This window comes from Micropterus dolomieu, linkage group LG18 (assembly GCF_021292245.1).
Source record: "Micropterus dolomieu isolate WLL.071019.BEF.003 ecotype Adirondacks linkage group LG18, ASM2129224v1, whole genome shotgun sequence".
NCBI classification, from domain to species: domain Eukaryota; kingdom Metazoa; phylum Chordata; class Actinopteri; order Centrarchiformes; family Centrarchidae; genus Micropterus; species Micropterus dolomieu.
Genome location: NC_060167.1, coordinates 16,211,774 through 16,225,140, shown reverse-complemented (window position 1 = coordinate 16,225,140; position 13,367 = coordinate 16,211,774). Strand labels below are relative to the sequence as shown.

The 13,367-nt window shown below is 39.4% G+C and overlaps 2 protein-coding genes across 3 annotated transcripts in view; both read left to right on the top strand.

Moving 5' to 3' along the window:
• Positions 1-2,780, top strand: part of itga7 (integrin, alpha 7) — a 33,996-nt gene extending 31,216 nt beyond the window's left edge. For both annotated transcript variants that reach the window (XM_046029111.1, XM_046029112.1), the window contains one exon: positions 1,987-2,780. In XM_046029111.1, coding sequence (XP_045885067.1) covers positions 1,987-2,142 — 156 coding nt within the window. In that variant the 3' untranslated portion in view covers positions 2,143-2,780. The remainder of the gene's footprint in view (positions 1-1,986) is intronic.
• Positions 2,781-7,948: 5,168 nt separating this feature from the next.
• npffl (neuropeptide FF-amide peptide precursor like) lies at positions 7,949-10,542 on the top strand. The gene is made up of 4 exons (XM_046028630.1): positions 7,949-8,021; positions 8,089-8,244; positions 9,087-9,202; positions 10,181-10,542. Exons 2-4 carry the CDS (start codon positions 8,098-8,100, stop codon positions 10,299-10,301), a joined length of 384 nt encoding a protein of 127 aa, XP_045884586.1. The 5' UTR covers positions 7,949-8,021; positions 8,089-8,097; the 3' UTR covers positions 10,302-10,542.
• Positions 10,543-13,367: the final 2,825 nt, after the last annotated feature.

The following is a 13,367-nucleotide window of genomic DNA, read 5'->3' as shown; positions in this document are numbered from 1 at the left end:
TTTTGTTTTGTCTTCTCTCAATTCCATCTGGGGACTCACTATCCCTAAATCCCCTTTCTATTTCATTTCCCATTGTTTCCCCCCCACTTCCCTGTGGTGATCTGTTGCCCAGTGTGGGTTCTTCAAACGCAGTGAGCGGAGCCGACACTATGAGACGGAGTACTACCGTGCCCATTTGGGGGTCCAACCCTCGGAGGCGGAGAAGCAGGCATCAGAACTATAATATAAAGAACATTTCACTCTGACCTGCTCTCCCCTCCTCCTCTCCCTCCAAGCGGTAAAAGTTCTCACCCACAATCGCTTTGTTCCTTGACCCACTCAGGTGTGGCTGGTGGTCTTCATTACAGTTTTAAATACTGGCACATTTTGGCACTCTTAAAAACAAAAGTAGTGATACTGGTGGCAGATTTATATATTTAAACACTATTTCCAATTGTTTTAAAAATAGTAAAAAATCACTATTTCCCAGAGGCAGATTCCAAACAAACATCTTCAAATTGAGAATTCTTTAAACCCTGCCCTGTTAGTGTGCGGCACACATGCAGTTTACAGTGTTAATGGGCAGATTTATCAACATTACACCAAGTATACTTTGGAAAGAAAGACAAAATTAGCTGAGTTGGTTTAAAATGCTCTCTGTCTGAGTTTATAATGTTCCAGCAGACTCGTTTTAAAACAAGAACCTTGTAAAAGAGGTAAATCTCCCAGCTTTTGAGTCTGCAGACTTATGTGTGAACCTAACAATCCGTTAACAATGCACTTGAGGGCTACACATATTGTGCTACACATATCGTGCTACACGTATTGTGCTAAAAGGCAGAGGCTAAAGCTACATGTCCCAGAAAAAGTTAGTGTTCTCAACGGCTCAGACCATAAGAGCTGCTAATGTTAGCCTAAACCCTACTAGCATCTGGAACAGGACCATTTTGCACACAGTGAGGAAATATTACACAGTGGATAAGCTAATGCTGTGGGTAGCAGTTAAGCCAGGCATACTATTGTGTTTTTTTTTTTTTTTTACGAAATTCTTATATATCTGCAACTAGAACCACATGCTTGGCTGACTCCATGTGCCTGCAGTTAATAAGCTATGACTGGACAATCGTTGTTCAGGGAAGGGGTTTAGCAATAAGACTATAGTTATCTTACCAATGCAACAAGATGTGCTTATTCATATTATTACAAGTTGTCTTTAACCAATCAGGCACTTGGCTGAAACAACCTACACACGTTTGCCACTGTGGTTCTGTTGTTAGATAATGGATGGCAAAAATGTGCTGTTTTTGTTGTATTAATTAATTTCAAACTGATTAATTTATTTAGCATTGTTTTGTCTTTTTAATCTGTGCCTTTTGAACACCATCCAGCCATTTCTCCCTCAGGGCTTTCAGATGCCTGCTGTGCTGTGCGCTGTACCTCTGCTGTTAACATTTCATGTAAATTTGTTCATTCTGGCACCAGTCTATTAAGATTATTGATTTTCATGATGTGAGGCACTTTTTCTTTTCAACCCTCCTATTTGACCAACTGGCTTTTTCAGGTGCCAGAATCAACTTGTCATTCTAAATAATAATATAGGATAATATAAGTATGTGTGCTTTTTTTTTCTGGCACTTTGGCAACGTGTTGGTGTGTTACACTTAAGACTGACACAATGTGGAGCATGTGGATGTGCTTTTTGGGCGAATGTGCCTTTAAATGTCACCTTGACTGCACAAGGACATGAGATAATATTGTTTTTCTTCTCATCTGTCTCAGATGAACTAAAAGACATTGTTTTAATAGAATAAATGGGATTCTTTTTAATATGAAATGGAAGTCTCTTACTAGGCATGTTATTGGAAAGTAGACCATCTTATCTTTTGAAATAAGGAAAACCAAATCCAGGTGATTTGCAATCGCATATGACATCAGTTAATTTGTTCCTTCATTTCTACCCCTCCCCTCTGCACTCCTATCTACTTTTCCTCTTTCCTGTGCCGACAGTGTGGCTTCTTCCAACGGGCCCACTACAAAGACAAATTGCCTCAGTACCACGCGGTGAAGATTCCTCGCGAGGACCGGCCACAGTTCCAGACTGAGAAGTCAGGAGTTGTCCATAAAAAGGAATGGGCCACGCACTGGAGCGACGGGACATCATAACTCGCTTTGAAGCACTGACTGACTGAATTAATTCAAATCACCATGTGTGGCTCTCATTCTGTCTTTGCATTGGAACTAACGGACTAAAATAAAGTGCACATAGTCTGAGATCATTACATCTTGTGCACACTGTGCTGTGTCAGTACTGGCATATTGGTGGCCTGTTACACTGAGACTGGATCTATATTCTCCCATGCTGATGCCTGCTGATGGCTGGCCTCAGATGGTCTATTTATACTGTGCATCTATATCAGTGTTTTACAGTAAATACTGAAGGCCAGCAACAATATTAGAACCAGTCTAGCTGCTCAATATGTTTTACAGTCTGCAGATGGAGCGCTGATGCTCACATGGACTTCACTGTCTGTCATCAACTTTGGAGGACAGAAAATTCTAAGACATGCATGAATGCACAAACATGCAGTGTAATATTATACAGACACACTGGACATTGATGAAGCCACTGCCCGTGACAAAGACTACTTTTTGCCTTAACTACTGTAAGACGACTGATAAGGGCAATGAAAAAATGCATTTGTTTTTTATATAAATAATGTTTTGGGATTTTCTTTTAGTTAGCACTGGTAAACATTGGGAAATGTCAGTATGTAAGATATCAGTAAAGTAAGATTGCAGAACTCTGAATGTGTTGTTGTCTGGGCTTGCTGATTGCTCTGTGCTGGCTGAAAAAGCCATTAAATAAGTTCACCAGGTGGTTTTTGTATATACTTATTCAAGGAAACGAATGCCTCCTAAAAACATAGACTTTTCTGTGTCAATGTCTTCTTAATTTTTAAATGTTAAAATGTCAGTTGAATGTACCTTACATCAATAGTTTATTGTCTGAGTGAACTTGAAGAATAACAAGAAAACCACAATACACCTTATGGTAGTCATGGGCATAGCACTGTTATCTCAAAGCAAATATCTCAGAAATGTGAAGCAACATTTAACATATGGTCTGCCCATTTGCAGTGTAAGCATTTACATTTCTGAACCAAATATTGAGTTTTGAATGGATGTCCAGGCTTATGAGGACATACATTTCCCCAGTGTGTAAAAGGATTATGTGTGAGAACATGATCTCAATTTAAATCAGAATGACTGAAATAGATACGTCCAAAAAATTAACACCTGTGTCCCCCACCTTTATTAATTTTAATGAGATGTACAAATATTTCACCAGACGATATCATGATCTTTGTATAAATAGTTTTCAAACTTTTTAGTTGGATTATATTAACCTGCTTGTCGCACTGTTCACAATCATACTAGCCAGGGTAAGATCGTATATTCATTTCAGTACTGACATTTGTAACTGCATACAAGTGCCTTGTGGTAAAAGTAGCAGATTGGGAGCTTCTGGTAAAGAACAGAAGACAACTTACAAATTAGATCAGGCTGCCCTGAAGCATCAAAATAAACACTTAGACAACATGAAGAGAGGAGAGAAGATCTAGAAGAGTAAAAAAAAAAAAAGGTCAGCAAGGAACCAAAGAAACTTTCTTTGGATCTAATTTTGGTCGATGAAATGACTGTAAAGCATGTTTTTTTTAGGTATTGCTGGACAATCTTGTATTAGCTGCATGAAGCTCTTGTTGCTGTTCTGATGCCCCCCCCGTTGTCATGACTCAGTGTTTTATTTATTTTATGTTTGGCTGCACTGTTTTAACATTGTAAATAAAATAAATGGAAACAAAATAAACCCATCAGATAAAAACGTGGTGTCATTCTCAGTTGAATTTTATCTAGTTGTACAGCAGTTACCGTTCAAGAAAATTAAGGGAACACTTAATCATCACATTATAACATGTAAATCAATGTCACCTGTTTTGGTGCAAATGACAACAGGTGCACTGAAGAGGCAACAGCAAGACAGCAAGACAACCCCCACAAAGGGAAGGGTTTTGCAGGCGGTGGCCATAGACAACTGCTCTCTCAGTATCCTTCCTGACTGATGGTTCTCCAGTTGTTGCTAGTGTCCTTGTCACCAGTGGTAGCATGAGTCGGTACCTTTAGCCCATTCAGGTTGCACAGGTAGTCCAGGCCCCCTTTTCAGAAAGCGGGATTAGTGAAAATTCTGAGTATGTTGAGCCTGAGATGAGGGAAACTCAGGGTTTCCCACCTCAGGCTCAATTACTCCAGAGCTCAGGGATAAGCTCAGTTTGTTAAGCCTGCTTTCTGAAACAGGGCCTAGAACCTCCAGGATCCTACCGGTGTGCATGTTTTTGACCAAATTGAAGAAATAAACAAAATGAGGCTGGCATGTGGGCCAGACACAGTCCAGCACCGTGCAGCTCAATTGGCATTAGCCAGAGAAAACCAGAATTGGCAGGTCTGCCAATGGCTCCCCATTCTCTTCACAGATGAAAGCAGGTTCACACTTTGCACATGTGACAGACGTGAAAGAGTCACACCGTGGTGAACACTGTGCTGCCTGCAACATCATCCAACATGACCGGTTTGGCGGTGGGTCAGTGATGGTCTACAGTGGCATATCCTTGTAGGGTCACACAGACCTCCACGAGCAAGGCAATGGCACCCTGATTGCTGTTGGGAACTGGGATGAAATCCTCAGAGCCACTGTCAGACCTGGTTCAGTGGGCCCTGGGTCCCTCCTGGTGCAGGACAATGCCCACCCTCACTTGGCCAGAGTGTGTAGGCAGTTTATGGATTACGAAGGCATTGACTGGCCCTCACTTTCACCAGACGTTATGTCTGTCCAGAAGCTCACTGATGTCCTAAACCAGGTCTGAGAGGAGATTCCTGCAGGACACCATCCGCCATCTCATCAGGAGCATGCCCAGACATTGTCAGGAGCGCTTACAGGCATGTGGGCCATACACACTACTGAGTCACATTATGAGTTGCTGTGATGAAAGTCACGCAAGTTGGATCAGCCTGTGATTTCAATTTTTTAACTTTGATTTTCAATGTGTCATTTTGAAACTCCTCCTCAGTCGGTTGGTGATTTTGGTTTCCATTGACCGTTGTTATGTCATTTCTGTTCTCAACGAATTATACAATGTACAGCAAAGAATCTGAACTTTGAACTGTTTCATTCATCAATATCTGATGTCTGATTTAAGAGTCCTTAATTTTTTTGAGCAGTGTAGTTATCCTGCAGCATTTGATTAGTCAAACCTGCAGTTCCTTCAGAGAACACCGGGCGGAGGCAAAAGTCTGAAAACTGAATCATGTCTATACTATTTGGCTTTTTCTTTTACTTACATACTATGTAAATGTTGTAACTTGAAGTATGGAACAAAACAATTACAAGATAATAACTTGTCCTGAACAGAATTGCATTATTATTTTCATGGTAATGATGGCCCATTTCCTGTTCTAGCTGGCTTCCAGCAGGAAAATGATGAAATTGGGCATACACAGCTCTTTTCCTTTAAGTCCAGATAAAATGCATACATGCATGCATACAGCTGAACCAGTGTGAAAGAGAGATTTTTGTCTTTGTATGAGAGCTGCACCAGAGTGAAAAAAAGATTGGATATAAGCATAGATGACCTTCTCCAGATCTGGGGAGAATAGAAATTAATATATTTATATATAGATATATATAGAAGAGTATGAAACTCGCACCTGTTTATTAGTTTTGGTCTGAGTGTCGAAGAGTATGAAACTCGCACCTGTTTATTAGTTTTGGTACTGTTATTTATGTCTCAGTTCGAAACAACTCTACTGGCAAGAAAACGAATAAGCGTATTTCCCAAAATGTTCCTATTCCTTTAAAAACCAAGAAATGTAAAAGCAACTGTTTGAACTGTAATGTAATATTTCTATGTCTCATGTCAATGCGTGTTTGTTGATATAATGACACTTTGATGTTTTTTAACTCTGCCCGCAGATGATGTATGCAAAAGAAGATGGGGATTAAGTCATGGTTGTGAACCAAATCTACACCAACCTACTGTGTGATCTTATTTTCGTAGCCTATAACAGCATTTGTACTTCTCAATTAGGTAGCCTACGCCTATTCTTTTTTAGGTACACCTGTACAATCTATTGCGATTCAATACAATAGATGTACCATAAATTCATCCTTTACAAAGTTTTTAATATTTGGCTTTTGTTGACATTGTCGGTACTGTATAAAATCAATTATATATTTATTGCTGAGGTCACAGTTAAAGGTGGTGTTGTACTGGACTACATTATACTGAGAGGTGTTTCTAATTTTTTTTTCCAGCCTATTTACATACATGAGAAGGGCAGAACATCAGAAACACCTCAATATAATGCAGTCCAGTGCAACACGTCACAAACTATGATCTCCCTGCTAAAATGCATAATTGAATTAACACGTCTAAAACAATGTCAACAAAAACTAAACCTTACAACCATCATAAAATTACTCCTTGCTTGCATTAGACTGTACGCGTGTACATAATAATGGGGTCAATCTGTTTAAAAAAAACTAAATCTCAAGCAAAACAGACTAAACATAAATGTTACTTTTTATTCTCCCTTCAGAGTGAGTGAATTCGATTTTTCTCTGATCCAAAAGCTTATGATCTTATTATAGTAAATTCCCCTCAGAACCCTTCCGATGTCATTCTGGTTGCCATGGCAGTCAAACAGGGACAATTAGAACGAATGTGTTTGTGTGTGTGTGTGTGTGAGATAATTAGTCACTTCCCTAACACTGGATGAGACATCAACAGATTTGGCCCATCAAAGTGCCTAATGGGTGACAATCCGCTTAAACTGCAATACACACACACACACACACACACACACACACACACACACACATTTGGCACTAATAAAGCCTGTGTCACTCTCACAAATCAAGCTTAACGTTGTCTTCGTGTGTAATTAACAAAATGAAGGAAGATGCCATTTATCAAATGAAGGCTTCTTTCCCTTGTGGAAGAAACTTCTTAATGAAATCCCTTCATCAGCATGTTAGAAAAAAAGCCTCTTCTACTGTGTAAGCAAAGGTTTTGATGACCCATAACGTTGAGTCATAGTGAGCTTTACATTCATGCCAATAATCATTTGGAGAAAGCATGTGTGAAGCACTTTTTAATTAATATTATGGGGAACATGTGGGTTATCTTCAACATGATCTCAGACAATTCAGCCTACACTTGCAAAACAATCCCTAAAATTAAACTAAAAATATACGGCATTAATCTTAGATGCCGTAAAGATACAAACTCAGAGGCTGATCCTTCAATGATTAATTAATCAGTAACACTATTGAAAACCCTCAGGTGTGATGTGATATTGTGGATACATCCCCTAATTTAGAAGCATTAGCTCTGGAGCAAAATACTAAAAAACTAATAAGCAGTAAACATGTCACTGTGTTGTTCATTTCTTTTGTGTCTACATTGTTTTTCTGCTTCTAAAATACTTTTTAGGTTCATTACTTTGTTGCCTAAAATCACTAAAATTGACAGGACTAATCTGGTTAATTTTGGCGCATTATTAAGTGGGTAACGAGTGTCTTCACATATTGTCTGTCTGCACATGCAGTGTGGACTACTGGACAACAGAGGCTAGTGGATCAGAGTCCATTTGCAGGGATTTATTTGTTTAATAACTGGGAGAGCTGTGTTGCACTACCCTAAGGGCCACATAATAACGCACTCTGGTCCTCAGTCATCACTAATGCCCTGATCCTACTAAATGGACCTAGTTTAGTCTCATATTGGTGCTGGATTTTCCTCCATCCTGTCCCCTGTTCCCCTTTGTACAGTAGCATCTTTCTCCAGTTCTCCTGGGGATCTCCAGCCTGTGACCATGAGGCGTATATAAGACCCGGAGAGGATGCTACCACCACTGAACACCGCACAAAGAGGACACTTAAACCCTGAACAAGACGAGCCTTTCCTCTGTTCTCTGGGAGCCAACAGGTATAATCAGGACGACTAAAATCATCCTCTTCCTTTGTCATCAGCATTAATCTGACTTCCTCTCCAGTTTGAGACCATGGACACAGCTGCAGTGGTGACTGTACTGGCTCTGGTTCTGGCGATGACTGGCGTCAGTCAGGCTCTTCACATCCAAGACAGTCTGGACAAAACTGACATCCTGCCCGGCTCGGAGGAGAAGATGGTTGACCACCTGTTGGGGCTGGTGAGACTACAAGCTACTCACAAACTTAACTTGCTAATTTATTATTTCAAGTATCTAATTATCATATTATCATTAGTATTTTCTTATCTTAGTCATTTGAGATTTATCTGTAGCTGTGGCAAGGAAATATAGTCAAAACACCGTTTATGTGTTTTTTACCACATCATTCATGTTACATCCAATCTGCCAAAATAATTTTGGCACCTGAAAAAAATATTTTTTGAAACATATCTCAGGCACAAATGGTTACGCGTTAAAATATACTGTCTGTCTCTGGCCAGGATGCTTTGCCACATTAGACTGAATGAAAAATTCTGTGCACAGTCAGAAGTCATGCCAACATTTTCAGAGAAGTCTGTCACTCCACGTGATGAAATATGTAAATCTGAGCCCTTTTATCAAGTGAGACAAGCTAAATCACACAACCCATTTAGATTTCAAATAGTGCTCCTCTTCATGCAACAGTGTGACATACACTGTAATATATTCTGGGGTCAACAGACAGTCAGAGGAGGAGGATTCAGATCATGAGTATAAATACAAGGTTTTCCCATTGTGGCGTGCACAGATAGACAGATCTGGGTATTATTTTGCATAAAGATATGGGTGGATGGAAATTTGGCTGGACATGAGGTACATTTCTTTGCTTTTATACACTGATATCTACATCTCAAGGTCCCTTGCCTCAGCATGGCTGACTGGCTGGAGTTATAACCCCCAGGGTCTATGTTGCAACTCAAAATTGAATGCAGTTAGGGCTCTTGATGTTCTCAAGATGTTTTTTTTTTGAGGGGGGGATTATTCAAAAACAAATTCTTTATGTGCATGCTGTTGTGCTGCAGGAGAGTGAAAACAAAGATAACAGCTTTGATGATCGTCTGCTGACCACAGTGCTGAGAGCTCTGCTGCTCGGACCTCAGAGAGAAACCAGGAACTCTGTACTCCATCAGCCACAGAGGTCAGTGCCATCACAGAGCGTGTATTTATCACACACATACAGTTCGTTTAAAAACAATCACCTGCAAATCAACATTTTAGCCATCTGTATTGCAGTTTCCAATCAGCACTGAATTAAAAACAAATATTTACAGATTCTTCTGCAAAAAAACAGACATTGAATGCAAGTACAGTACTCAGGTATGTTTGGGTTTTGATGGGTTACATGAGGAATTTAATAAAAAATATCATACATCACTCATAACTTTTTAAATAGGCCTAAAAGCATCAGTATACTGTAAAAGCCATGCAGACAGTGCTGCAATTAATGATTCATTTAATTTTAGAATAATCCGGTGATTATTTTCTGGATAAATCATTTGGTCTGTGAAACATCTAAACACAATGAAACATACTCAAGGTTGGTCCAGCCAACAGTCCAAAAGCCAAAGATATTTAATTTACTATGTAAACAATTTACTATGTAAGACTTGAAAACTGGAATCAGAAAATGAAAACGTACTTAAATGACTAATTTTTCGACTGACTCATTGCTCATTTTATCTGCATGTGGTTAGATTGTGTGCAATCACACAATCTAACCACATGCAGATAAAATGAATTTGCATCTATTTTCCATGCATGCATTTTAAAATTACACAAAGTGCCACATGTACCATTTTTGAAATCATTCTTGAGATTCTTAGTAAAAGTGGTTCAGGAGGCTGTGTTCTCAGCCTGGAGGGACTAAACCTTTTCTAAAACAGTTTTCAAAACCTTCTTTTCCTTTAATGTACCTCCTATGTAACAGTTCTTTGTGCTCTGATCAGTTAAAAACAGTTAGGGTTTGGCAAAAGCACGAACTAAATAGGCATCAGTCTTTTCCTTCATTAAAAGCATGGTTGTTCCTGCAAACGTCAAAACGAAACGAAATTAAATGAATGGAAAAAGGCTTTGAATTATGGAATCGGTTTCTGACTTTGTTTCTCCTCCCTCACAGGTTTGGCCGTGGCTCCAGAGGGCAGGTAGTGTCGGAGGATCAGATACATTCCCGTGATTGGGAGGCTGCCCCTGGTCAGATCTGGAGTATGGCTGTGCCCCAGAGATTTGGAAAGAAATAATTTGGCAGGCGGATCCACACATCACTGTCCTGGCATAATGCCAAGCAGTGGGCAACTGTGGGGAGACAAAATTTTAATGAATAAATCTAAATTATATTAAAACTATGATGTTTTTTTAACATTGTCCCAGCCCATTAGGTTTACTTTACACAGAACGTTTAGTTAAAGATGATATGAGCTTCATTTTACTGTTTTTTCTCAGATTTCCAACACTGCAAAGCATGTAGATGAGTGCCTATTAAGGTTTTCTGAGCAGACCTCATTTGTCAGTTGTCAAATTCATTGCTAATTTTTTTTGTCATTCTTCTGTTCTCTGATCAAATAAAAGAGCTTTGAACTTGAAAAAGATAAACCTATGTGTATGTGTGTGTTCAAAATGATTGACAGAGATCAGCATTACAGTAAGCTATTCAGAGAGAGTTAGTTGGAAGTGAAAACTACAAATACAGATATTTAAATCATATGAAAGTTTCCGTCTGAGCTTTGACATCTGCATGATACAAAAAATTTAATCACTTGAATAAATATTCATTTTAATTTTTACAGATTATCAGTTCATATGTGGGTGATTTTTTTATTTTATTTATTTAATTTATTTATTTATTTATTTTTTTACAATTGACAGTCACAGACATCACTAAATTGATATGATGTGGATGGAGAGCATTCTTTACACGCTGGTCCCAAATCTTCCATAGGTGTGTAATTTGGTTGAGATCTGGTAACTATAAAGGCTGTAGCACTTTATTCACGTCACTTTCAAACTCACCAAACCATACAGTGAGCTCTGGTGCACAGAAACATCTGCATTTGATATGCTTCTCCACTCTTCAGGTCTTAATTTGTCCCCCATCTGTATGTTTATGTCTAATCTTAGCTTGGCTTGATTCTTATTAGGGAATTGAAAATGCTACATGTACATATTTGTGTAGCAGTTAGAACAGAACAGAACTGCAAGGTTCTCTCAATGATGTCATGTTCCATCATTTAGAATGCAGACAGAGAATCTTCACAGAGAACCTAATTTCAGTCCTGGACGTTAAACTGAGAATATTTTAACCACACAAAGACAATTTATCACTTCAAATGTAGACAGGGCGGTTATTACAAAGAAAGACACGAAAGATAAAAAAATAAGAAAGAAAAGATGTCTCAACACAAGGAGGTATCAATTAACAAACTAAATCAAGTATTGTATTTTACTTCAATATTTTCCAGGCTACATTATATCTCTACTCTACTTCAATTTAATTTCAGAGGGAAATAATTTTACAGCTACAGTTACTTTTCAGATTAAGAGTTGACGTACAAAACCAACGACCAGTACATAAAATATCCATTATTTTAGATTAAACCACCCAACAGTATCATCAGTGAATGGAGATGGCTCAGTGTGGGACTTCAGTCGTGATAACAAGTGACCATAAAATGTAAAACACTTGTAAATAGATAGACTTAGTAGTGTAGAGAAGAATTGTTAAAAATGTGAAGAATTGTAAAATGCAAAAATGCTACAATGTGTAGGAAAATCAATTAGTGAAGCACAAGCCAACTGGTGATGACAGCTGTACTGATTAAAAAATCTGTTCAACAGACACAGGTGGATGACTGGAAACCCAGTAGTTAAAGTATATTTTGCTTCTGCCTTAAAGTAAAAAACACTATTCATGAGACCATATCATTTGTAAAAAAGAAATGAAACAATCAATCAATATAGGAATAAGAAAGCAGATGTTGTGTTCTAACATGTTGTGTGAGATTTTAGGTGTAGGAGGTGGATAAACAGAAACTGACTGCAAACAACCAAATGAACAATTGTGAAGTCCTCCGGTCATTTACTGTATAGTCACTCCACAGGTGATAGCAACAGTAGAACTAGTAGGACCTGTATCTCAACATTTTTATACTATATGTTTTTCCCCCAACAGAATGAAAATGTCAAACAAAGCCCTCTGGATCCAGTTAAAATGAAGAATGATGCAGAAAATGTCAAATATAGAGAGACAGGGTCAACCTCCAGACTCTCCAGCAGTGAAAGTGAGGAGACGGATTCCTCTGCTTAATCAACGACATCAGTGACCTCCGAGATTGCCAGCATGCTTGTCTCAGAGACACTGGATCGGGCTGCTGCTAATATGAATGAGCTAACACACTCTATATCCAGGTGGGAAGCTGAGGAACAAAAGTCAGAGACTGGCCAATCATACGGTACTGACTTGAAACCTGGCTCTCCATGTCCAGAATCTCCCACTGGCTCAATGTGCTCCATTGAGGACATTAAGGATACGACAATGGCAGACCTACACTCAGGCCCTCCGGGACTGATGGATGTGGAGGATGATGACTTCACACCAGAAGAGAAACCTTCAAAACCTTCCTCAAAACCATCCACCACCAGATCAACACCACCAGCAGAGCATCGCAAAGAGACGTCTTCAGTCTTAACAGAGAAAGACATGAACAAAGACTCAACTGCAGGAACTGTGCAAGAAGAGGATGTCACACCAGAGGGTGTCATGGAGTCATTCATGGATGACAACCTGGTCACAGAAATGGACTCAACATTGAAAGAAACTTATTTGACATGATCTCCATGTCCTGAAGAGATGTGTACCGCAGACTCAATATGCTCCAGCGAGGAGATCGGGAATGCAACAAAAGCAGACATAAGCTCAGTCCCTCTGGAACTTGTGGATGTGGAGGATGAGGTCTTTACACTAGAAGAGAAACCATCCACCACCAGCTCATCACCACTAGCAGAGCATTGTAAGGGGAGGTCTACATGGTGTCACACTAGATGGTGTCATGGAGCTATTCATGAACAACATCCTGGTCACAGACATGGCATGGCATACACTTAGCATCTAAAGACACAAAACCAGGATCTCTGTGTCCAGAAGGGATTTCTCTCACCGCCTTAATGTGCTCCAGTGAAGACATCAGGGATGCAACAAAAGCAGACCTAAGCTCAGTACCTCTGGAATTTGTGGATGTTGGGGATGAGGACGTCACACCAGTAGAGCATGGCAAAGAGAGGCCTTCAGACACAAAACCATCCACCACCAG